General features: G+C 45.6%; 1 protein-coding gene across 2 annotated transcripts; it reads right to left on the bottom strand.

Moving 5' to 3' along the window:
- Positions 1 to 853: 853 nt before the first annotated feature.
- Positions 854 to 25,988, bottom strand: LOC125287673 (vesicle-fusing ATPase). 2 transcript variants are annotated; one of them, XM_048233637.1, is made up of 23 exons: positions 25,855 to 25,988; positions 21,252 to 21,337; positions 20,859 to 20,958; positions 20,486 to 20,498; positions 20,006 to 20,045; positions 18,291 to 18,457; positions 17,153 to 17,260; positions 16,979 to 17,054; positions 15,980 to 16,135; positions 13,150 to 13,349; positions 12,009 to 12,174; positions 11,738 to 11,812; positions 11,375 to 11,562; positions 9,877 to 9,972; positions 9,583 to 9,739; positions 9,062 to 9,195; positions 8,803 to 8,869; positions 8,597 to 8,676; positions 6,324 to 6,458; positions 5,587 to 5,700; positions 3,266 to 3,321; positions 3,080 to 3,146; positions 854 to 2,751 (listed from the first exon to the last, which is right to left on the bottom strand). In XM_048233637.1, exons 3-22 carry the CDS (start codon positions 20,921 to 20,923, stop codon positions 3,116 to 3,118), a joined length of 2,124 nt encoding a protein of 707 aa, XP_048089594.1. In that variant the 5' UTR covers positions 20,924 to 20,958; positions 21,252 to 21,337; positions 25,855 to 25,988; the 3' UTR covers positions 854 to 2,751; positions 3,080 to 3,115. The 2 variants fall into 2 exon arrangements, with proteins under 2 accessions (XP_048089594.1, XP_048089593.1); XM_048233636.1 differs by lacking the exon at positions 20,486 to 20,498 and having other exon boundaries at positions 25,855 to 25,987.
- Between the last annotated feature and the right edge of the window lie 188 nt (positions 25,989 to 26,176).

The following is a 26,176-nucleotide window of genomic DNA, read 5'->3' as shown; positions in this document are numbered from 1 at the left end:
TTGTAGTACAATAGATTGTCATTAACATTTTAAATTACATCATCAAATGTTACCGTGGCACATACGGGTGCTCATAGGCTTAGCACTTAGGGAACATAAATTTAAAATTACAGTTTCTCTACTCTTTTTCTAAGTACAGACGTATTGGTTTGGCAGTCCAATGCCGGCGAGTTTCCCACAGTGTAATAAATGGTGGCATCTTAATCGTCACCCTCCCCCAAGCCTGCATGTCACAATAGAGGCAGCTGCACTGTCATTTTCACACTAAGGTCTCATGATGAGAAATGGGAGCACTCTGTACTTATAGTGAGGCCTGCTTGCCTAGTTATTGTCTGGGAGAAAGCTCCAGAAAGAGAGAAAGAGAGGGAGAGAGAGAGAGAGAGAACAATAATATGAGTCCCTGCTAAAATCTTCCTAAGCTGTCAGTGACAGACCTCCAGCAGTTCATTTGTGCTAGCTAGCAATCAAAAACAAATGTGCTAAGAAGTCACAGATTTTCAGAGATGATGGGAAACGTTTCCAATGGGAAATGCACGTTTGGAAAGCTCTTGCTCCGGGCCCTACTTTAAATCATGGGCAAAGTGCAAAGTTAGGACAGCAATACAAAATGAATTAAAGCTACTTTGCGCTAATTTGACAAAATTCCTCTGCTAATTTAATAGAATGGGCAAGATCCTAGGCTCCGAGACGAGTGAATCAGTGCAATATTCCCACACACCACGATAGCTGTAGTCCATGTGTGCCACATTTAAATGCGATCCCCATTACGTGCGTTGTTCATATGTGTGACAAGGGTCAGGAGACTGGGACCTATGCCATCAAAAAAACACGGGTTCTTTAACGGTCTCAGCCATTTGCATTTTAGTGTAGTTTTTATTGCAATCAAAATCGCAATTGGACAAGATTGCACTTTTTCAGAGAACGTCCAATATGAAATCACAATGTTAGAAACATGTACATCAGGATTAAGCATTGGCAGTGTAGTCACTGTTTCTCTTCACTGAGCATTACTGTTCTTGGCGTTACCACTTCTGACTCTATACCTTGCACACAAGGACTGCAGGTCAAGATTACCAAAGTCACATAGCACTGATATCTACTAATGTACAGTAGTCTTACTCCTTCATGGGGGAACACTGGTGTGCAGGCTTGGTTAAGTGACATGGAAGAGACATCAGCCACCCTGTAATCATACTGCAAGGCAAGATAAAGTTAAGATGCGGTTACCTCTTGGAAGTGCGACAATGGTCATAAGCCTTACATAACAGAGTAAGAAATAAGTACTACAAAAGTATTCTATACGCTTTTAAGACTTGTTCAAGTGTATAAGTGTATAAGGTAGGTAGCCAGCGGCCTGGCGTTTTTCTACATTACAGCATCCACGGGAAAAATCCTGAAAACTGTGAAAACATTCCTGATTTGAGGTTTATCTGATCATTCTATGCTGGAAACTAGAGTGTTGTTTAGAGATTCGATCTGGTGCGGCACAATTCTAACCCCTACTGACAGATGAATAAGATGGTCCATCTCTCTCCCACGATTGTCCATCTCCTTTTCTGGCTCTTCAGAGAGAGAGAGAGAGAGAGAGAGAGAGAGAGCGAGCGCGAGAGAGCGCGAAAGAGAGGGAGCGTGGACTGGCCGCAGTTGGACTGTGCCAACTGCCAGCGTGGCGGGACGCATATAGGGCCCAGGGGAGTTTGGGTCAGCACGCTGGTTTCCCGGTGCGCAGCACTTTCAAAAACCATGGCGATGACATCACCTCCTGCAGCCTCACTCGCCAATACCATCATACTGGTCCAGATTGGGGATCTCAGAGCCATTAGCCGGCTAAGCCTCAGATGCGTCAAAAAATAATAAAATAGAGGAGATTGGCTGTCTTAACTGTATTTTTAGAGGCAAGCAGTTTCCCTTTAACTGTACACATACACAAAAGTCCGTCACCCATGTTGAATGCAATAACAGCAACAACTCAAACAGTTTCCCCTACCGAGATGCTACTTTATGCAAAGGCACAACAGTGAGCTGATCCAGTTCAGTGAAAAAACTTATTTTACAAGACAAGACCATAAGTGTCACAAAAGAGAAGAGGATTTGGTCAGAAAAAGCACAACTAGTGTTCATAATTACAAACACAATAATCATAAAATATATAAGTGGCACAAGAATAGTCATTAAGAACAAGGGTGTGTGTGAGAGAGAGAGAGAGAGAGAGAGAGAAAGAAAGAAAGATATACATAAGACCAGGAAAAACATTTTTGCTTTGTGGTGGAATGATTTCTTAAGTAGCAAATATAATCAAACTCAGCACAGCAGGTTTTTCATATATACATGCTTGAGTGTGCACATACACACCACACACCACACACACACACACACACACACAGTTCAGTCCAGCCTTTACATCGACCACATCAATACATCCACTAGAAACAATGAAACACCAATGCAGAGCAACCCATGGGAGTGTGAGGCTGGATGTGCAGAAGAGGACAACATTGAGGAGCCACCGAGACAGAGAGGAGCTGAGCTGTGTGGTCTTGGGGGTGGGGGTGGGGTGGGTGTCCTGGAGGTGGTGGTAGTGTCACCGGCAGGTCATGATCACCACTGACAACAGAGCACGTAGAGACCCCGGAAGGAACAGAAAGAGAGAGCGTCCTCCCTTCTTCTCTCTCTCTCTCTCTCTTCTCTCTTTCCTCTCTCTCTCTCTCCGACTCCAACACAAGCTGCCTGTGGTCTTGTCCTCCTTGGACACTGTCAGGGAGAGATGAGGCCAGTGTGAAAGAGAGCTGACCGGGGATGGGGTGGGGGGGGGGGGATAGAAATCTATTCATAAGAGGCCACACAGTGTTTGTGAGGTCCCTCTCACACTCCTGCATTTCATTGACCTCATTCAAGGCAACTCGCTGGCCACTGACTGAGTTCAATTGGCTCACTTTACACTCTCAATTGAGCTAAATGTCTGCCCTTGAACCCTGCAGAATGTCAACGGTCTTCAGAGTTAACACCTTGCACCCAAGGCTAGGATCACACACTAGCTGGTGTGGTTTTAGTGCTGACCCCCACTGACTGCTGGACTTACCATGAATGTCTGCAGGGCATTGCTTTAGCAGTGTTCTTATATCCTCACGTGAAGGTCCGAATCCAACCTGAGAAAAAAAAATAGCAATTCACATGACCTGTGAGAGGGACATCAATGGCCTATCAAGTCCAAAGAGTAATTAGTATGCTTCTAATGATAAGACATGGACGTCAAAAGTGTACTTACGCGCCCTCTTCCCTGAGCAAGGACAGAAACTTCCTAACTCTGTATTCAGCATGCATCTGAAAACACACACACACACACAGAGCTCAAATGAGAAAACACATTCGGTCGCCAGCAACCTCATTCTGAGAACACCCAAGAAACATGCGCGTGTATACATGGAAGAGCACTTGTCATCCACAGGCAAATTCAAGTCTTATGCGCTTTGGAGTCCCTCCACAGCTCAGCCTGACATGTTGACAACACCACCCACACATAACACACAACACAGGCCACACGTCATCGCATCAGGACGCAATGAGCACTCGTTCAATCCCTCGGGGGCGAAACCTGGGCCTTTTGGTGGAGTGACACTTTATGGATGGGTGGTGGCTGACTATCATGGGGCGTGGGTGTCATGTCACAAACCAAGGTAGTACTCCAACTCGGATGCTCTGGGAAAGGTTTGTGGAGTTTGTTGGGATGGGAGCACGGGTGACGTTACAGCCAAGGCAAAGGCGCCATTGTGATGATGAGGAGGAGATGTTTGGTAAAAGGTACTGAGAAATGTCTACTAAGGCACATCTATTTGAAAGGCATAGCACTATTCCTTCAGTAAACTTCCTTATGACACAATCTGAAATTGCATGGGTAGGAACTCCTCATTAATTTACACAAAGATAGAAGCAAGTAAATCAAATTGACTGGTTGACAACCTTTTAGCTGGCCAAGAACATCATGATTGGTCTAGAGGGGACAGCACTCAGGCTAATCTATCAAACTGCAGGTACAACGCTTGAATCATGTGACCACATCAGACGGAGAAGAGACACCGACGCCTCCTTCGTTAAAAGGCGGCGCTGTGGCGCAACTGGCTACAGCGCTCATACCATATAGGGGTCCAAATGCCCATGAGAACCTGGGTTCGTGTCTGACCTGCGGTCATCTTCCGATCCTACCCCATCTCTCTCTCCCGCTCGCTTCCTGCCTTCTCACTGTCCTATCATAATAAAGGCAAAAAGGCCAAAAAAAGATATACTTAAAAATGGTATAAACAACTCAACAGGTAAACACGACAGATACTGCGACTCCCACAATGGAACAGAAGCAGGAGTACAACATTCAAGGGTAAGAAGAAAGCTTCTAGCTTAAGGACATTAAGACTGGGCAGGGGGGTGGGGACGGTGGTGGTGGTGGAGAGGAGGTGTAAAAAAAAAAAATTAATGGCAGAGCGCGCAATAACTCATCTCTCCAATCGCCTATGGCCATTGGAGTTGAAACAGAGGAGTCTAAGAGCTTGGAAAAAAAGACGGAAAGGAAAGAGAGGGAGGAGAAGGAAGAGAGAAAGAGAGAGGGAGAGGGAGAGAGAGAGAGATAGTTGGAGAGAAAGAGATAAAGGAATAAGCACAGAGACAGAGAGAATGAGAGGGTTATGGGAGTAGAGAGAGAGAGAGAGAGAGAGAGAGAGAGAGCACATGGCGGGCGGCTGGGAGCAGCATGTCTCGGCAGACTCAGGTTCATTCCTCTCTCTCTCTCAAGGTTGGTGGGGAGCACTCGATGCATACCACAGCATTTACACACAGCAGCATCCCGCACAAACAGGACTACAAGCGGTGGCAACTCAGCCACACTAAACTACAATCCCCATAAAACTATGTGTAAACAATCTCAAACAAAAACAACCTTGTGCTTTGACATATAGTAGTTCTAACCAATGTTTACTAAAAAAAACTGCATGCCCGGTGTGATAACACAACCTCCACGACCCTGTAATGAATACAGGATGTCTTCAACACTCACTTTGCTTTTACCATAGTTTTTAGATTAGTACTTGACATTTCATTCAGTAACATCATTTGAGTTTTTGTTCAAGTTTATGTGCAACAGATATGTTTGGTGGATATTTCAAAATATCTTAATTACTGATTTATAACGACTTAAATAAACCCAGATGTAATCCAACGACAAAGCAAAACAAGGCAGGCCTAATAAAAAAAAAAAGCCTATTGAGAAAAAAAAATACGTCAAAAATTAACACTTGAGCTTATGGTAATGTCAACCAGGCCAGTAGCCCTGCCTTGAGTGTTGAGCAATGCTGGCTGCTCTGCTGGCCGTGGTCCCACGGTTCTGGAGCGTTCCCTTCTCCCGGCCTGGTTCTCATTTCGTCACCGAGCCCTTAACTGACACTAATTCAGATCGACTCGCGCCACAAAATGGGCTGGTGAGAGCGAGCGGGCGAGCGAGCGAGCCGTGACTCAGGCGACCGTCTAGACACATGGGTGGGCTGTGTGGACGCTCTCTAGCTATCCCACACATCCCACACACACACACACACACACACACACCTGCAGGGACATCTCGATAAGCATCAGCAGTTTCTTGATGCCGATCCACACGCTCTTGCCTTTCACTTCTTTTGCGATGATGGCACGCTCCTTTTCCTGGAAGCTACCAAGCATCTGTGCCAGAGAAGGAGAGAGAGAGAGAGAGAGAGAGAGAGAGAGAGAGAGAGAGAGAGACAGAAAGGTGTTAAAAACCACAACACACATCTAAGCATGTTCGCCGGTCGTCAATTTTCCTCAGATGACTCGTTTGCTGAGGCATGGATAACCACGGCGCGTAAGATCAGTTAGTGCCAGTAAGCCTGAAACACCATAAAAAGGCCTCAACCCTCCACCTCAGGCCTGCTGTGCCATCAGCCATGAGGCCAACTACAGCTACAGTCAAACAATGCGGTTGCAGCTAATTACACGAAACATGTGTGCTAGACTGCCTTTCAAGTGTAAATCCACCCAGCTAGCTGCAGGTGCTTCACACAACTTCTGTTTTTTAAACCTTGTCATTTTAATTGTGCGTCAGCGGTTTGTTTGCTGTGCAACAAGCCCCAAAATGCTGCTTCTTATCTGCTGAAGGGATCAAGCATAAACAGACTGTTCTCCCACTGAATGAGCCATAGAGGGAGCTCCCTCTAGTGGACTGCATGAGTAGTGCACTACACTTGACGTTGTGAGGCTGGTGGTGGTGGTTGACCCCCCCCCTCCAGGTTAGCAGGTGCTCCCCCTCCTCTGGACGAGGTGCTCACCTCCAGGGCCTCCACCAGCTGCTCCCCTCGGGAGATGTTGGGGACGTGGATCTTGGTGCTGAAGGCGTCCAGCATCTCCATCTCCTGCAGGACGTCCTTGCGACTGGTGGTGCCAACGATGAGCAGCTTGCGGCCCTGAGGAGAGCGAAAAAACCAAAAGCACATGGTGTTTCATTACTGGAGAGTTCAGGTTGCCAACACCAAGAAATGGTACCAGATGTGGAAGCTCCAACTGCTGGCACTCCAAGCCTAAACCGAGAACCTGAGAATTTCAGGATTGGACAAACCATCTGGGACATACCAGCACAATATGAAGATTCAATTGAATATCACAGAATTGGACGCTTTATAAGGTTACTGGCCTTCGTTTGAAGATAAGTTGATACGGTCCCCTGATATGATCAACATGACAAACCTTCCATGTCAAAGGAGGCCATTTAAAATTGGACAACGCATCAGGGAAAAACCACAGCAATAATACAATTCAACTGATTTATGACAGAAAGTTGGATTTATAAGGCTACTGGCCTTTGGTTGAGAATGAGTGATACAGTTCCCTGATTTGATCAATCTGAGGAGCCCTTCCTGCCTCAGGAGGCCATTCTGTCCAGTTTACTTCCCCCTAACGTTGTGATGAGCAGGGAGATGCTCCACAGATCACAGAGCATCTCCTGTTCAGCCAAGACCTCACACTGCAGCGGCATGCATCTCACGCTGAGAAGAGACACACATACAAGGTATCTGCTGCAGCGACAACCACCCCTCGCACCACCACCACCCCCGACACAACTAAACCCCAAAACAAAGCCCCCAAACCCCCCCCCCCGGCCTGTGCGGCGCTTTCTGCAATCCCGCACTCCTCCACTGAGCTGCGCCTCGCCTGCCTCCTCCGACCCCAGTCCAACTGCGCCAGGCGCTGATGGATTCCCAGAGGCCTGCGGCTATGAGAAGAGGGGGATTATGGTCCGTATGCACCCCCGACCCTTACCCTCCACACCCCCACCCCCCCGCCCTCCCGCCCGCCCCCCCCATGGCGTGGGGCTTTGCGTCGGTTGCATGCAGATGAAGTGCCACACAGGCAGCGGGCTGTGCCAGCTCGGCGCTCTCCCACCGGTCTCCCTTTCTGCTCAGGGCCGGCTCCCCGCTGGGCTCCCCGGCCACGCGGGCCCCTCGCTCCCTGCTCCCCGCTCCGGGGGGAAATAGCGCAGCCAGCCCCCATTCAGCCCCCCACAACAACAACGACGATGACTGCGGCGGAGGCAACGCCGCAACAGCAGCACGATACGGCTCCAGTGCGACAACAGAACAACAGCGGGACTCACTCACAAGGCTACACTACACTGGCGACACAATGCACAACTATACGTGCAACACACAACACAACACAACACAACACAGCTCCCAACAAAGGCCTCAAGCCAGATTCAGCGCAAACACAACCTCACGGTGAACACACAACGCTAGCCTATACTCACACATGCGAATAAATGTAATTGCTCTAAACCACCAGGCACAAACCAGGAATAAACATTTACAATGTAATTTTAAAAGCATTAGGGATATAGTAAGAATACACCATTTCTGTAACAAACACGGCTACTTCGCACACACTACTCACATCACCGTCAAAGGATACAGTTTGAACATGCTGTGAAATAACCTTGGTTCGCACACCATCTTTAACCCACTGAATTGTGAAGCACAATATCTGGTTCCATACTCTTGGTGGCCACTATACTTCCACATTAATATATGTCCATACCTATTCTGAGATCAAGTTTGAAATGGGAAAGGGGTATGGCACATTCTTACATAGCTCAGTAAGCCACAGATCAGAAACAATGGGCCTTAACGTACACCCATACATCTCTAGACACAACAAAAACAACATTCTCTCCCACCAAAACAATTACCCTTAATGAGGTGCAGATTTCAGCATGAAAACACAAATAACAGTCAAACCAGTAATCACTCAAAAACACATACAGACTGACAAGGATACACACGCCAACCGCAGACACATTTTTACACAAACTGAACGAGTAAATACCGTAAATGCCTCCCATTATGACTCAACCACCAGCTTAGCGTCCCAGCAAACCAAACTGGGAGGCTAAGCTACTGCCCCCTGTCTGTCATGGTCAGTACTGCTCTTTCCTTACGTTGAACAAATACATGTATAAACAAATGTGTTTTAGGGCGTCACATGCCACATAGCTGACAGCGTCTCAATTGCATTCCCAGACCGTCTCATTCTCATCTGTTGTACTCACATGTGGAGGTGGTTTCTTCAACAGAACCAGCAGAGCTTGCAGAACCAGATTGGAGAACCGAGGTCCAATTGGGACATAATCTGGAAAGAGGAGCCACGCAAAACTGCTCGTTACTGATGTGGCACTTAGTTTACCATCATGGGCCATTCTTTGGTAAGTAAAGAGACAAACTGTCTGGCGTGTTTCTCTGGCAGAGGGATACTTACCCAGCAACCGCTCAATGTCATCCACCACCACACAACTCAGCTGTGACTTATAGGCATCCTCGAATATCTACAGGGATGGACAGAGGCATTTTATAACTAAAGACTAGGGACAGACAAAGATTTTTAGAACAAAAAGACAACCAGAACTAATTTGATTTTTGTGACTGATGTGCTGCTGACAACGCTGCACCACCCAACAGTTCAAAACAACCCGTGTGATTGAAGAGTTTTCTAAGTAACCATGGCCACCATCGCTCACCTTCTTGATGGCCTGGCATTTGGCGATCTCCGAGTGGCCAATCATCTTGTCTGGGGAGCAGATCTTGATGAAGGGGAACTGGGACTCCTCGGCGATCTTGGCAGCCAGGGCGGTTTTGCCGCTATGCGGCGGCCCTGGGGACAGAGAGCGTTTATGATGTTTTGTACGGCGGTTTTTCGCTGGGAATGTACACACAATATGGGTTGACGATATGGGTGAGTAAAACCAACCAAACAAATTCACTCCATAAATGCCAGCACGAATGGAAGTGAGAGAGTGTGAGAGAAAGAAATACGAGGGAGAGTATAAGTGGTGGGAAAAGAAAACCACAGACACAGAGAGGAGGTTTTAGGACTCAATTTCAGCAACTATCAACAATGGGCAATGGAAAGAACTGAGGAGATGATGCTTCTGTACCAGAAAGCGCAAGCTAGACAGGCAGAGAGAAAGGAGAGAGAGGGAGAAACACAAATACTGACAGAAGTATATAAAAGAGTGCTGCTGAACAGAAGGTCACTGACCCTCCAGCAGTACAGACACTAGTGGGGTACGGTCACTGTTCTTGGTCTGCTGGACAAGCAGGAGGCCATCATCCAACACGGCGGTCACGGGGTCGCCCCACTTTATGATGTCATTCATGATGTAACTGGCATAGTCTTCCTGGTTGGTACCAAAGGCCTGAACAAGAAGAGTATCAAGAAATGTAAAAAAAGCTTGTGGAACCAGAATCAATTATCAATTAGCACTAGTTATCATAATTTGTTTTCGACTGTGAAAATAGCTTAAAATGGAGCAGTTATTGCTTGTTCTCTTACCGGTTTAATGTCATTTTCCAAAGAGGCCAGAAAGTCATCTCTGTGCACTAGTAGCTTCTCTGCCTTTTCCAGGTCCACCTCAACAGTGTTGCTGGCCTGCAAGGAGGGACAGAGAGTTACTTATTCGGCTAGACCAGTATTAGCCCATGGCCGTGACTGTAATGGACAGGTGAAATTAGCACACACACACAAAAAAAAAAAAAAATAGTCTTCAGTCTAAGCAGAGTACTATAGGAGTAGAGTACTTTACTGTTTTACATTTCTTTTATTCAAAAATGAATTCAAAAAAATTCAAAGTTTTATCCAAAGCGACTTATGGTAATCAATGCATAGACAGTCCTCCGCAGGAAACCCAGGGGGACAGCAGTGGCAACCAGTAATCATGACAATTACTTGGTAAAGTGGCAACTTGTGAATTCCTGCTTGCTAGCCCAATGCCTTAGTCACTACAACACCAGCACCCCTTTAAGACAATGTACATATGCATCATGCTAAATTTGGGAAGTGATCTTTAAAGTCATCAGCACATATTTCAGTGCCCATCTCCCAAACAGAGGTTGCTAAGAATCCTAAGCAACTGATATAATTGCAACTGTGCATCTGGGTCAGGAAAACTAATGTGCAGTTTTGTATTTTCAGTTTTGGAAAAAATAGTCCAAAAGTCTTTTAAGTGAGCATGACCCATTATTAAAACTTCAACACACAGACCAGAAAGGAGCGTGATTCAGCCAGAGAGCTGGACAGATGACTCAGTAGCGAGAGAGAGAGAGACAAAGCTAATGTCATCCCAGTTTAGTTGTGCGAGTTCCTGTCGATCGGTTTTCAACACCATCAAATATGAGCTGAGCTGGGCATTCTACTGGTGAGGGCCTCCCTCACACTGGGTGTGTTTGCTCGCCTTGGAGTTGTAGTCAGCACGTCTGATTAATCACACACACACACACACACACACACGCACACACCAAGAGAAAGTGTCTGGCCAGAGTGGAGACAGATGTATTAACTGAAGTTATAGCAGACTGGACCAAGTAGTTCTTTACAATGTCATTCAAACATATCCTATAGGACGCTAGCCTTCAAAAAAGCACACTTTGGCAAACCGTAATCAAGTTTGGATGAAGTTAAGCCTAGGGTTTCTACTTCTCTCATCTACTTAATCAGTATTCTAGTTAGTTAGCTAGCTTACATAGCTAGCTGTACATAACAGAATAGTTCACTTAATCTATTTGTATTGTTGATACAGTGATAATGGTTTGATTGTTCCTTACAAAGAGTGTAGCCTTATTCTAGAGACAACACCAATTTGAAGAGAATGGAAATATCACTCTTTCAGATTCTGTACATTTGGAGTTTTACAGATTTGCCCTCAAATTATGCATAAAATGCATTGTACTGTAGCAGCAGTGCGTCATTTTGGACCAGAGTAAAAGAAAGACTTTATCCATGTAACTGTCTGTTAAAGGGATACTTCTGCCTGATCTGAGATCAGCACTCTAACCTTGATGTGGCGGTTCATGGCTGTGGACTGGGCAGCTCGGACCAGCCCCTCCAGCTCAGCGCCGCTGAAGTTCTTGGTCTCGGCGGCCAGCTCTTTAACGTCCACATCGGAGGCCAGCAACTTGAACTCGCGCATCTTGGCCGTGTGGATGTAGAGGATCTGGACACGTCCGGTCTCATCGGGCAGCCCTGAGAGAAGGGACACAGGCGTACACACACACGCACACAAACACACACCACAAACACATACCACAAACACACACCACAAAGTTGAGCAGACAAAGAAACACTACAAAAAAAATGACACGGCAATGAGAGACTGGTTAGAGCAACTGATTGCTGCACATAAGAGCAGGTGTCTTACCAATCTCCATCTTCACCTCTAGTCTGCCAGGTCTCAACAAGGCTTCATCAATCAGGTCCGGTCTGTTGGTCATTCCTGAAAATGGAACGCAATAGAATCATATAGTGCACTGAGCAGTTCCAACCAAGAGGCATCAGTGAATTGGCTGAAAATGGGCTTTTGATATACCCTGCATATGTTACTGTAGTGAAAAATGCAGTGTCCTACCTAACAGGAATACGCTATTGTCAGAAATGTCACACTGTATTCATTTTGGTAAAGTGACACTGACCTATGACCAAGATGTTGTTGAGCTGCTCCACTCCATCGATCTTGGACAACAGCTGGTTGACGACCGTGTCGTGGACCCCTGTGCTCCCAGCCATGCTGCCACGCTGCTTGCAGATGGCATCGATCTCGTCAAAGATGATGATGTGCAACCCGCTGTTGGCACCAAGCTGCAAAGGATTTGCACAACATCTGTCTACCCAACTGAAGCTTCACAAACCACGCAAACCGAGCCAGCGGCCCAAGGGGCAAACCATCAATCTCCACCGGATCAAATTAAATGACTATTCTGGCTAATGATTCCAACCTAAATATGTGAAGCAATCATCACCAAGGTCAGAGATCGGTCTTTGGCTTGGCTAGCCGCGTGCACAGTGGCACCTCCAATTAAGGCTTATCTCCCACATCACTGGCCGCCCTGTCAACCACTCTGGGACCAAACCGTAACATTTCGCCCAGGTGAGGGGCTGTTATTGGGAGGGGGGGCAGGGCCGGGCCACCCTGGTGCCCCCCACGGGACAAGAGGTGGTGGGGGAGAACATGGGTGGGTGGGTGGGTTGGGGTTTGGGCTGGAGATAGTGCAACACTCATTAGGCAGGTGTGGAGTGAGTACCGTCACTGTCAAACAGTCACACCCAGCCCAGCCCAGCATTGCACAAGGATGGAAGAGCCCATGGCTGAAAAGATTTTTCAGTGTCTCACAGTGAAGTACACCATTGTGCTAAACTCACTGAGCATCACACTTAAGTCTGCTCAGGGCTTCCATTGTTGATGTTTGCCAACAACATGCCAATAACATCTTGACAATAACCCTTAAAGAAGTATTTTAATTAAACATTGCCGAACAAACTGACAGACTGTCATGTAAGTCTAGATTCTTGGGGTTGTATCCAAAGATGAGGATTATGCTTACTTTTGGGCAATATTGGAAGTGCAATGGAAATTCCCCATTCCCCAAAAAAATGTGGTGCAGGAACAGACGCATCATAGTTAGACTTTTCATGTTTTGGATACCCGCCACTGGAGATTGATGGTATCTTAAGAATATAGTGTTTGTGTGGGGGTCTGTGAATATGTGTTTGTGTGTGTATAAATCATGTGTGTGTGTGTGTGTGTGTCTGACCAGAGGGTTCCCCATCTCTCACCCTTTTCTGCTCGTCCTCCGCGTCGGCGAACAGCTTCCTGATGTTGGCCTCGGACTCCCCCACGTACTTGTTGAGGATCTCGGGGCCGTTGACTATTTTGGGCTCGCGGGCGTTCAGCATCTTCCCGATCTGTCGGGCCATCAGCGTCTTACCACAGCCAGGAGGTCCGTATAGCAGGATTCCCTTAACGTGCTTACAGCCTGGAGAGGGACACAGGACAGAAAAAAGGAGGGAGAGGGAGGGAGGGAGAGAGAGTAAGAAATGAAGACATGTAGCCAAGATTTAATTTAGTGTACACACAAATTATTTTATTAAGTCAAGGTTCTTTTAATATAGGGGAAAAACTAGCAAGGACCAAAGCCTGGAGGCTTATTCACCAATGTACACGACTGTCGGCCATGGGCAAAAGTCCAGGAGGCGAGTGAATCGGGGGCTGTGGGGGTGTTATTGGGGGTTTACAGTAAAAGCCTGCTGAGTTGTTTCAGTGTGACAGATGTGTTTTCATACACAAATACCACTCAGGTGAGCAGCGCGGGGCTCAGCCTGGCGCTCTGCTGCTTCCCAGACAGGCTCAGCGGCGGGTCGGCCTAATTACGCCCGCTGGCTGCCATTTACCGGCTGCAGATAAGAGCCAGGCCCCAGATCCAAATCAGCCCTGCCCATTCACACCTGATGACAGCTGGGCCACCGCCAGGCCTCAGGAGTCGGCTGCTGCGGAGAGAGCCGTGTGTGTGTGTGTGTGTGTGTGTGTGTGTGTTGGGGGGTAGGGGTTGCAGCCACTGTCCTCACCTTACAGAACTGACCTTTAAGGTGGGAACCCCCCTTATCTTTGTAAACGTTGTGAGAGTGAGCTTGTGAATGTGTGTCTCTGTGTATGGACGTGGACATGGATGTGTGTGTGTGCGCGTGTGTGTAGTGCGTGAGGGAGCCAGACAGGGGGAGTGTGCAGGTGTGACTAAGAGTGCAAGTTCTCGGTCTTCCCACCCAGCCTTCGTCCGTCTGTCCTCCCCCTTTCTCTCTCTCCGCCCCTGCCTCCCATTCCTCCTGAAAACCAGATTCTCTCTCTCTCTCTCTCTCTCTCCTCTACCTCTCCTGCACTCTCTCCCTCCCTCACTCCTCTCCTCCCTCCTGCTCTCTCTCTCTCTCTCTCCCCTCTCTAACTCCTCTCCTCCCTCCTGCTCTTTCTCTCTCTCCCTCCATCTCCCCCTCTCTCGCTTGTTCCTCTCCTCCTCCCCCTCTCCTGGTCTCTCTCCCTCTCTGCACCTGGGCGCCCCACACAGCCCAATTAGACCCTCACCTTTACGCTATCACAGCTCGCCATCTCATTACTGCGGCCAGCTGCTCCCAGCCAGAGGCCAACTCCCGCGTACATCAGCACCCCAAAGGTCATCTCCCAACCCCATGTCAACCACACTGGCGAGCTGACCTGGTGCCTACGCGTGCTCTGTTGTGTGTGTGTGTGTGTGTGTGTGTGTGGGGGGCTATTTATTTGTCAGGTGTTGTGTAAAGTGTAAACAATGTTCATGTGAATCAAGACAACTTTGAGTGGGTGGGGAAATGATAGACCCACTGCTTGGACACGTCAGTAGCCCCTCATTAATAGCCCAGGCAGGACGCTCTGTAGGGATGAGTGCAGGTAACGCAGACGCTGCTGCCCCCAACCATATCTAACGGGGATTGCTGAGATTACACACTGGCACTACCCTTACTCCATCTAGCCTTAAGAACTCATCTTTTACCTGCACTAGCCACCAGGACATTTCTAAACTTAATTTCTGTTAGACTGAAATGATAGATCATCTATCATTTTATCAAGTACAAACCTCAGGCAAACTTTGACCTCACTGAAATGACATGGTTACTCAGACGTAGTACTGACAGGAAGGCTATACCGGGCACATAACTAAAGCATTCCGTTCGCATAGCGTCTGCTGCAACAATCAGCTTCCACTATAATCAACGGAACTGGCTACACCACAGGTGATAGCGGCGCGTACGTTCAAAAACATTAGACCAGTCTTTTAAGACTATTTCTACGCCATGCGCCAGTGCTTCAGTTGCGGCCCCGGTGTTGCCCGGGCCTGGGACCTACAAAATGTTCAATTAAACTTGCTGCCTCTAATAGAACACATGCTGGTTCCCCATTACCGTACTGTGTGATCTAAAATGACCTGAAGCATTCACCAAGATCATTACATCAACAGCCTGGCTGCCACAAAGACACAAACTAAACAACTTTGTCTGACTCTCTCTGCGAGCAATTTTGTCAGCGATGTCTCAACGATCACTGTCCCAAGCATCAGGCAGAGCAGAGCAGAGCACGAGAACAGTCTTAGACCGGATCATTATTAAATCATTAGGCTTCAGACGGCAGAGTTTACTTTGGCGAATGCACCCCCCCCACACACACACACTTCCTCATGAGTCAGCCCTCCCAGTGCATTCTGGGAGGCTGACAGTGTGTGGGCCAGCGAAGATTTACTGGTGACAGCGCAATGAGGTCCGGCCAAACCACGCGACACGGACTATGAAACGAGGACATGACAGATGGGGAGAGGGGGAAGAGAGGGAAGGAAAAAAGAAAGAGAGAGCACTGCAGGACACAGAGGAAAGGCTGGAAGAAAAGAGGATACATAGAAGAACAGGAACAGACAGGTAGAAGGATAAGGTGAAGAGGTAAAGAGAGAGAGAGAAGAGAGAGAGAGAGAGAGAGAGAGAGAGAGAGAGAGAGAGAGAGAGAGAGAGAGAGAGAGAGAGAGAGAGAGAGAGAGAGAGAGAGAGAGAGAGAGAGAGAGAGAGAGAGAGAGAGAGAGAGAGAGAGAGCACCCACCCATCTGCTCCACAATGTCGGGAGGGAAGACTCGCGAGGCGAAGGCCCGACGGAAGATGTCTGAGAACTCCCTGTCCAGGCCACCGATGCCCATGCGCTCAAAGTTCCAGTCGGGGTTGATGATGGACTGCCGCGCCTCCCGGGTTTTGGACTTCCCTGTGGGAGCAGAGAGGGGGAGGATAACCAGAGGCTTTAGAGGCCGACGTCACGCAAACGCTAACAAAACATTTCACTAGCACAATAAGTCACAGCAATTAATGAAAGCATTACAACTAGATTCAGGGTTCATATTACATGGTCTGTAATGTCTTTTAAGTGCAAACAGGGTAAATAATTGCAGGGAAAATGTATTTTGGAAACCTATGATATGTCAGGAATTTTAAACACGTTCTTGACTGAAAGCAGCCTTTCCTGACAAAAACATGTCAGATGCTTCCACCTAGTGGCTACACCTGGTAGTACACAATAGAGATAGTGGATTGGTATCTCCAAGTCCAGCATCAACAGAAGGCAGAGGTCCTATAAGGCTGCTGCATAGATGCAGAACACAGATTGGGGGAATACCCTTATCAGCAATAACTCTAATACATCCTAACCTAGTGTGGGTGGAACTATATGTGGTTCTTTATGAGATGAATTGTGTTTTTCAAACACACAAACTCTAAATGTGTGTGAGCCGGTGAGACGTGGCATCACTGAAGGAGTACATTTCCACAGCTGCCTGACAACCAGAGGCATTTTAACATTCATCAATAACAAGTAGCTAGTGGCTTTGGGAAAGCTGACAGCTGAAATCTCACTTGAGCCATCTACAGTAGAAAAGGTAGGTATTACAGAGCTCTATTCCAGAGCACTGTGCCATAAAAAACATCTGTGTAAACACGCAAGCAAGGGAGTGAGCTGTGTCTGTGTGTGTGTGTGTGTGTGTGTGTGTGTACATACGTGCGTGAGTGTGTACATGTGTGTGTGTGTGTGTGTGTGTGTCAGGTAAACTCTCACCAACGAGTTGCACCGAGGAGCTCTCAGACTTCTCGAAAATCACCTGACTGTTGCCAAGCAACAAACCTATTTCAATCTGTAAAAGGAGAAGCGGGGGTGAGGAATCAATGCAGATCAGATCAACAGAGCAAATCAGCACGCTAACAGGAGAAGGGTCGGGCCCTCTCGGAGTACCTTTGGTTTCTTGCCCGAGCTCGCATCTCCTTTGAGGATGCTGGGGTCCATGGCTTCTATTTCCTTTATCACAATGCCAAACAGCTTGTCACAATAGCTGAAGACAAGCTGCGATAGAGATAAAGAGAGAGATAAAGAGAGAGAGAGAGAGAGAGAGAGAGAGAGAGAGAGAGAGGGGGGAGAGAAAAAAGAGATTTCAATCACAGGAAAGCTGTAAAATTTTAGTGCACTGAAATGCCTCTGTAAATAGAGCTTCAACGATGGCACTACAATTTCATCTTCATGGTGGCACAAGCTGAAATGTGGAGTTTTAATTTTAGTCAGGTTCCTTCTAACAAGGGAGAAATTAACTCGAATACCGAGGGCTTTCTTGGTAAGCATTTAATCAGGCCCTAATTAAAAGCAGCAAAAATGAGGCGACTCAGCTCCCAAGCCAAATCAGTCGATTCCTAGGCTGATTAACATGGAAAAAAACTCCACTCACTTGCATTGGCCTCAGAGGAGGCACTCTCATTCTGTGCTTTGTTAAACACAATCACATTCAACCCCCTTCCCTAAACACACTACATACATACACATACACACACACACACACACACACACACACACACACACAAACACACACACACACACAGACACACACAGATGCTAGACAAACTGTTCCAATTACTATTTGTAGTCAGTAGATGAATAGCTTTGAGCTTGGGACGTGATCTGCACATCTAGGCATCTAATCCATGTGAAGGAAATGGTATTTTCACCTATGTACAACCCCCTCCAAGAAACCATAATCAATTCCAGGAGGACCAAGGGGTCAGTGTGGTGGGTCAGTTGTTGATATGCTTTGTGTAGGAGCGGACATACTATAAATACGCTTAGTGGGTTTAAATGAAACAGTCTCAAGAGAACTCATGGTCTCTACAGCTTCATGAACACGGGTGTTAACGAACACATTGGTGTGCAAAAGCTAACAGAGCAGAGCTTCACAAGGACAGTGCTCCAATCCTAGTAGGGGCAGTTGTAGACATGATAGGCCTTTAATTAGAAAGCACAATGGTCTATATCTGAGATTGTCCAATGAAAGGCTATCCCACAGAACAGAGTTGCCCTTGGCAGCTCAAGGTCCTCGCTCGCTCACCTGCTGGCCCTTGCTGAAGGCTTGGCTGTTAAAGTGCTGAATGAATTCAGCGGCCATTTTGTCCGTGTCGTAGGGGCTGCTGTCCACACTCTTCTTCTGCAGGAAGTCCACCTCCACCATCATGGTGCCCACACACTGCTTGGACTTGTCGAAGTTGTAATTGGTGACTGTGAAGTGAATAGACAAAGGTAATACATACTGCTTCTTTCACACATCTCCTAGAAGTGATGTTCTTGTCATGCTTCATATCAATTTCACATACCGCATCTGCCCTCTAATGCACTTCCATAGAGTCTGAACCACTCACTACTCAAATACAACAAAACCCTAAGGGCTTTTCCAATGTAAGAACAAGACAAGCAAATACATTTTTGTGTCAGCAAGGGCTTGTAGCGAGCAAGAAGAGGAAGGCTGAATTAGCAGGAGTGATGCTAGAATACATTAGCACCTGTTCTGAAGCAGCTGCTGCTGCTGTTTATGCAAATCAGGCAATTAGCGGCTGTATTTCTAGGCAGCCCAACGGTAATAACACTTTCTTTCTCTCTGTCTAATGAGAAACTTGGATAAGCTTCACATTGGAGCCGATAATCTCCCGCTTTAAGTCTCTGACCACTACATCTCACTCTAGATATTTCCTTGGTATTTGTAACTAGCCACTCTGGTCAAAAGGAATGAAATTGCTACTTTTTGGGTAAATTATAACAACTCAAAGTGAGAGCTTGAGGGAAGTTCAACAACACCGAGACGTCCATCTTAGCCAAGCACGCTAAATGCAACTCATGAGTTTTGTCTTAGCAAGGCCAGGATGGTGTGGCCTGGGTGACCCCAGACGAATCTGCCAGCGCATCTGAATTTGTCCGTCTAGCAATTCTTCAATTCACAGCGATTTCCCAAATCACCAAAATCCAAGGAACCAATCTCAACAGGGCTTTGTACAATGACAGAAACAGGTGGCACTGCCAATGGCTGCGCGTATGGTGTCAGTTTCAGAAAAAATTGACATATATTTACAGAGTAAACACCTGGGTAAAACTTATGTTTACAAGAAAGATGTGTTCCTTGTACTTCTGAAAGGATTCAGTAAGAGTTTAACATACCAAGCTCCATGGTCATTGAGATATGAAAATTGAGAATAGATCTTGTGTTAGCATGGCAAAGGTTGGGCAGTTATGCTCCATCTTGCTCTGACATCTTACTTATAATCTCCTTACGCCCAAAATCCAATAAATCATAGCTGCTCTGCTCACCATCCCCACATCCCCTTTTCACAGACAAAAATCAATACAGAGGTGAAAGAGCTTCTGTCCATTAAAGCATGGAAACAGAACCAATGTTTCCATGGCTACTCTCACCAGGAAAGACTATGGAAGGGAATAAAGGTGGTCTGTGGTATTATTTTTATTTATTTGTTTATTTATTTATCTGACACTTTGATCCAAATTACATGTTTTTTATTTGTACGGTATTTATCTATTAAGCTGACACTATTGAGCGACCTACAGTACAGGCACCAACTGCAGCCACTCGGGGTTCAATGCCTTACTTATGGGCACGATGGTGTAGCCGGGGTCCGGGAATCAAACCCACAACTTATCGGGTACTGCATGCTAGCACAGTTCCTTAGCCCATAGACTACCAACACCCCATCATGCTGCACACCATGTGAGGGTGAACTCAGAAGTGCACATACAGGTCACATAGAAATGCTGACTTACCTTCCACATCCTGGCCAATAGAGATTCCAGCCCATTTCCTCTGCAACAACAATGAATAAGCATGAGCATTGGCCTCCCAGTTCAGATTCATCTTGTTAATGATGGTCATTCAAGAACAGGTTTTTCCTCTTACAGGCTATTGTTGACATGGGCAGATAATAACCATATGCCCGTATTTCCTTTAACAACCAGCCAGTTTGTCCAGGTTCATGAGGGAAACAACAGGTATCATTTGGCTGGATTCATAGGATTTATATAGCATTATTATCTATTATCACAAAACAACAAGGTAACTCCTCTGATGGCAGGGCTTATTGAACAACTAATCTATCTTATTTGCGAGTCGTGTGAAGCTTAATAATACACTTATAAGCACTGAAACAAGACCGTTGTGTCTATGGTGTGGCACCTGCAATAAGTAGAATATAGCCAAAAGTGTTTGTTAAATAAGCCCTTGGGGTGAGAAAGTTACAGCAGTACCTGAGAGGCCACGCTGAGGTCAAGTTTAACGGGCGAGAGACAAGCAGAGACAGACAAGCAAAGGTCAAAGGCAATGACAGACATAAAAAGCCGAAAACAGAGCAACAGAGTGCTGAAGAGCAGCGAGTAACAGCGAAAGAGTGAAGCAACACTCATTTCATAAGCAAAGACAGGTATTTCATGTGACAGAGGAATTTCCACATCTATACTGTAAGGTTAGAGGAGCATAGCTAACAGAAGTGAAAGGACTGAAAGACGGACAAGGACATTTTCATTCACCTTCAGAAATACATAGACAGACATACAGTACAGTACATCAAAAGTCTGCCAGAACCAGGCATCACATGGAAGAAGGGAATTAGGCCCAGTGTACCTGAGGAAGACTGAAGCCAATGGATCCAGCTGGGACACTTTGATGAAATTTAACTGTAAACACATACTTGTGGGGCGGATTGGTCTTCACTATCACATGTCTACAAGATAATAAAAAAAAAAGATTAAAAAAAAAACAGATAATTGTCAAGAAACAGAGCCACAGTAACATGCCAGGTATGAGGAAGTGGCATCAGAATAGCTTATCAAAACAGTATTTTCATTCACACATGACTTGACCAAGAAAAGTGTCTAAACAGTGCTACATAAAAAAAAAAATCAGGATTTCAAAAATCTGTAGCAATGATGGTGGATCATCACTTACAGCACTGTACACATTAAACATTATACACTGACGTTTTTCTCACCACTCTACAAAAAAAAAGGAACTTACTGTCCAATCTGCGCGTCTTTCTCATTGATGACGACACAGTTGGTCAAAGACAGCTCGTCTGTTGGGCATCGCCCTGCTAGCATCATCTGGGGCAGAAAACATGAGAGAAGTGGTCAGACAACCCATTCTGATATTCCAACACGGGCAAGTGTCAACACAGCCGTGGACATCACCGCAGAGATTTCTACTGGTAACTAATGGAACTGTGTGAAATGTTGCAGCTCAATGCTAGCTGCCGAGTTGATATCCTCTGGGTCTCTCTGAGCTTATCTCCTCCATCACAAAACTTACAAAATACAGAAAATAAAAATGTGCATGATTTAGGTCAGACAAGAATGTGACTTACTACAAATTCATAAATGCAGGCATGCATTCAGTCCTATTAAAAGCTGTGAATATTTTTTTAGAAGATAAAGAAACACAAAACTAACTTTGAAATGCTCTACACCACAGGCTGGTGTAGATTGTTAATGCCGGTAGGCTCTGAGTTGGTACAGATAAATGCCTAGCATATATGGTATATGTTGTATAAATCGCCACCACAGCAGCAAAAACACCACTATCACATCCCCAAACAAACCGACCGTGACCATTGTCGTCATGGTGAGGACTGGTGTTCCCCCTGTAGTCAGAGTTCAGATTAACACAAAGCACCCAAGTCTCAGACACCAACATGAGGGTGGCCCATCTGTACTTCGCCTGACTGTTTCAGACATAAAAGCCTCTCATTGATCTCCTCTAAAGCAGTGGTTCTCAAATAGGGGTACGCGTACCCCTAGGGGTACGTGAAGGCACTCCAGGGGGTACGTGAGATTTTAAAATATACATATATTTAAAAAGTAGAATCCATGCAAAAGTACTTTAAAAACAATTATTTAATAAATATTTCAGGAAAATATAAGTTCATAAAATGAATTTTATATTTTAGTAGGCTATTCAATTTCATTATCCTAAAAACCCAGAGCCCCCCCCATATCAGGATGGTTCGACCCAACCTGTCACATGCCACCCGCCATCACCTGTCAATCACTGTCAAAACTCAAACGATGGAGTCATGGTTGAAGCATAGCGGTAATTCTTATAATTAAGTCTTTTTTTCTCAACTAAAAATGCTTTGCGCTAGTTAGGGGGTACTTGGCTGAAAAAATATTTCACAGGGAGTACATTACTGAAAAAAGGTTGAGAACCACTGCTCCAGAGGGTGAAAACAGGTGTGTGCTCACACATCAAAACAGATGCAGCTTGGGATTGCAAGAGTGGGAAATGCTGAAGATGCACTGCAGTCTTATCCTTCAGTATATCAGTGGCCTATATGGTGTCACTCAACACTGACTCTCTCAACATCAACATCAAGACAGGAACACAGCCATCTGAGATCCTCTCCTCTTATCACATTAGATGACATGCTAATTTTTCATCTAATGAGTCATTAACTAACCTTAACAATATTAGTCTACTTCTCTGCTAGCAACTACAGCTTCCCTTATTTATGGTTTAACACAACATTCCCATTTGTTTGTCCTTCTGAAAGGTCTGACGAAAATCAATATCATGCTTAACAGAGGCATTTATCGAGCACTCCTACCTAGAACATTCAGGTTCTCAGGGAATGTGACTGAAAAAACATATAAAATTGGGCTTGAAATCCTGCAGGACGAGAGATTAAAACAGGACTGTGCAACCACAATGTGTTGCCATAAGCAAAATGGCTGGTTGATATTTTGTGGTAAGTTTCCATACTGATTAGTAGGCCTATGAGTTCCCTGCCTGCATCACCTATTGACTACCAATGCCGTGGAAACCAAGTGTACGGCCCACTCTCTGCATTGAAGTTGACATGGCAATAAGACATTCCTCCCACGCTTGGTAGCACGATGGGAAGCCACCCATGTGGATTTGTAAAGATGTGTTTCTGAAGTCAGCAACTGTGCCTAAATCTCGCATTTGTTCTCTATACAATAGAATGTGTAGTGGCACGTGTGTGTGTGTGTGTGTGTGTGTGTGAGTGAGTGAGTGAACAAGTGAGTGAGTATAAGAGAAAGAGGGACTATTTATGATAGGCCTTAGGTCTATGTTTTAAAGAGTGCAAACAACAGGTTTACTACACGGCCACTGTAAAACACCAAACACCTGCTATTACAGAAAGGCCATTACTAGATCTTTACTTACAAGATATTGGGTAATGGAAAAAGAGGATGGCCTCGCTATTAGCAGTGATTCCCCTGTGGCAATTAAACAAGTGTATTGTGACGAGGGTAGGAAAATCAGGCACGTCACAGCCAGCTCTGCTGTCTCAGGGTCCTTCTGTGATGGTCCTGATGGAGCTGCTGTAATTCCCCAAACACTGCTAGGGAGGGGAGCAGGCTAAACAAGGGAACTTTAGAGTCCTCAGCACCTTCACAACACTATGGGGATTTGGGAGTCTTTGGCAGATTGCTGCGAGACACTTTACTAAGAATTCTTAGTAACTATAAAGATTTGGGATTGACAAGATGACTAGTGTACAAAAGCTCTACATAAGTGGCTTGTCTTCAGGGCTTGTGAGGAGTTAGAAAGGCAGCTGTGCATTTTCCCTTGCATGATTACAAATCATAAGTAAGCAATTTGTGGAAAAAATAATCTAAGCCATCAATGACTTTCCAGATAGTATGTTATATTCAATCTCTGTACGTGAAGTGTAGGCTATGGCAAGAACAGTCAGACAGTGTTATGCCTAATTTGAAAAAGGAAACATCCTGAACAGGGAAGTCTATTTTTAAAACTATACCAATCAGTGACAGTGCTAAATGTCAACAGTATTTATGTGCACTGAAGTACTTCTAGACATAGAATAGTGCTGTATTTAGATTGTCCATTTAACAACCTGACCAGAGGACAAGACTAATCGAACTAGCCTACTTCCTTCTTAAGATGGGCAAAACAACTGGGGAAAATGCTGGCTTTTGAAAGGGGAAACTGAAAAGGTTGGTTTGAATTAGTAAGTGCATTGACCAGCTATTTCCAAAGGATATGGGTCAATAGTTCTTCCAATGTCCAGGATGTCCTGTTCTCCCCATATGATGCAAACCAGATTTGGTGATAGGTGTTTTGGTGATAAGGTGTCTCATAAACAAAAAATGTAAACATTTATCTTTGCTCCAAATGGTTTTCACTGAATCCTGCTTTCAATTAGATTACTGATCAGTTTGGTTAAATTGACACTACACACTAAATTAAAGAGGAGATTAGCCTACAGTTACAGTATGCACATTTGTTTTTTTGAGACATGGTAAAACCCCTATTTTGTCATGTGTCCCTAAAGGCTTCGTTCAGCCAGGGTCATTGACCAGCCTGGAGTAGGCTGGGTAGGTCAGGTAGAGGGAAGAGCAGACTAATTTGTTTACGTCTCTGTCTGGGCAGAGGCCCCTGGCGAGAACATGTCTTTTGTACCAGTTTAAGTTACCTGTGCATGAGACAATGAGCTGAGACTGTATAATATCACTCAGGCTAAACTACAGCTCGACAGACTTTTAAATACCAATGTTATCTCCTTTAAAGTAAATGAATACATAACACTGAACAGACCTACAGACTATTGCAGGAAGACCATTCTCAGACTCCTAACATAGCACAAGTTGCCATAGCCTATAGGAGCAATAGGATTAAAGTGGATGAAAGCAAGTTCCTTACATTCTCATGTGGCTTAGTCTTCTCAAACATACAAAGGTGCCATTTAAAGGTTACTTATAGCCATACCACAAGATTAATTTGGGCGGCAAGGTTGTAATGTGCTCACTGCTCAAGAGGGGGATGTTGTTATCAAAGATCTTAGAACGGAACCGCTATCTTCACCAGAGACAGACGAAAACACACCACTGGATAGTCAGAGTGCTGTCACGTCTGTTGACATCTGGAGGACGAACGGATTACAAGCCAACGCAGGCAGTGGCATAGCCGTATCCCGAGTGAATGTTTTTTGTAAGACAGCAAGTCAAGGATTGAACTGCTTCATTAAGTTAATAATAAGTAGCGAGACAGTGTTGCTAATGTTAACAATCGCGGACATGTACTTTAATATGCACCATTACATCTTAAAGCACACCGGTCAGTTTGCTACTTTATTTAGAACTGTTTGGTGGATAAATAAACAATAGACATAGCCTATATTAACGTTACATGTACAGACTACTCAAACTCAAAGAACACGGTGTGATGTGCGGCTGTGCCACTGCAACAAGCTAATTTGGTTAGCCTGACAAAGCTAACCAATGACCAACTGATCAGTTTGCATACATCGTTCAAGCATTTCAGTATGAGTAATTTTAAACAACAAATGCTTGAGACTGGCGTAACCGAATCTAAAAGTCTTACAAGAATAAAGACTTTTAGACGTGTACATTGCTTTTACTTTCCATCAGGTGGCAAGTCATAAGATACTAGTCGTCCTTCCGGGCTTCGCACAATGACGTACAACTGCCTTGCCACAACTAAAAACCTAGGAAGTCAAAAGTTTTTTCCCCAAATCTTAGCTCTGAAAAATATGCTAAGAGCTCAACGCGGTTTGTCAACGAAGGGGAACGTTATCACTGACTTTTTTTCTATCCTTACAGTAGGCGATACTTACCCGGCCGGCCATCTTCGCAGTTTTTTGTTGCTCAGCGGCAACTCAGGCAGTGAAAGTCGATAGTGCTGACGGACGTACACGACAGCGATGCCGCGTTGTAAATGACGTCGCAGCAGTACACACATACACAGTAGCCTACAAGGAGGTAGCTTCCTTAGCATGCAACATCACTGTAGATAAGATGGACATGCATATATTGGCTATGAATAGGTATCGCCTTTCTATATTGTTTGGATGCATGACGTACCACAAAGGGATCTCGCATGCAAAGTTAAAAAGGTTTGTTCAATTGAAGATTTAGGCTACACGCACTGCTGCAGCT

This window comes from Alosa alosa, chromosome 22 (assembly GCF_017589495.1).
Source record: "Alosa alosa isolate M-15738 ecotype Scorff River chromosome 22, AALO_Geno_1.1, whole genome shotgun sequence".
In the NCBI taxonomy this organism is placed as follows: domain Eukaryota; kingdom Metazoa; phylum Chordata; class Actinopteri; order Clupeiformes; family Clupeidae; genus Alosa; species Alosa alosa.
The sequence above is the reverse complement of the archived record's forward strand: the minus strand, read 5'-3'. Positions and strand labels throughout refer to the sequence as shown.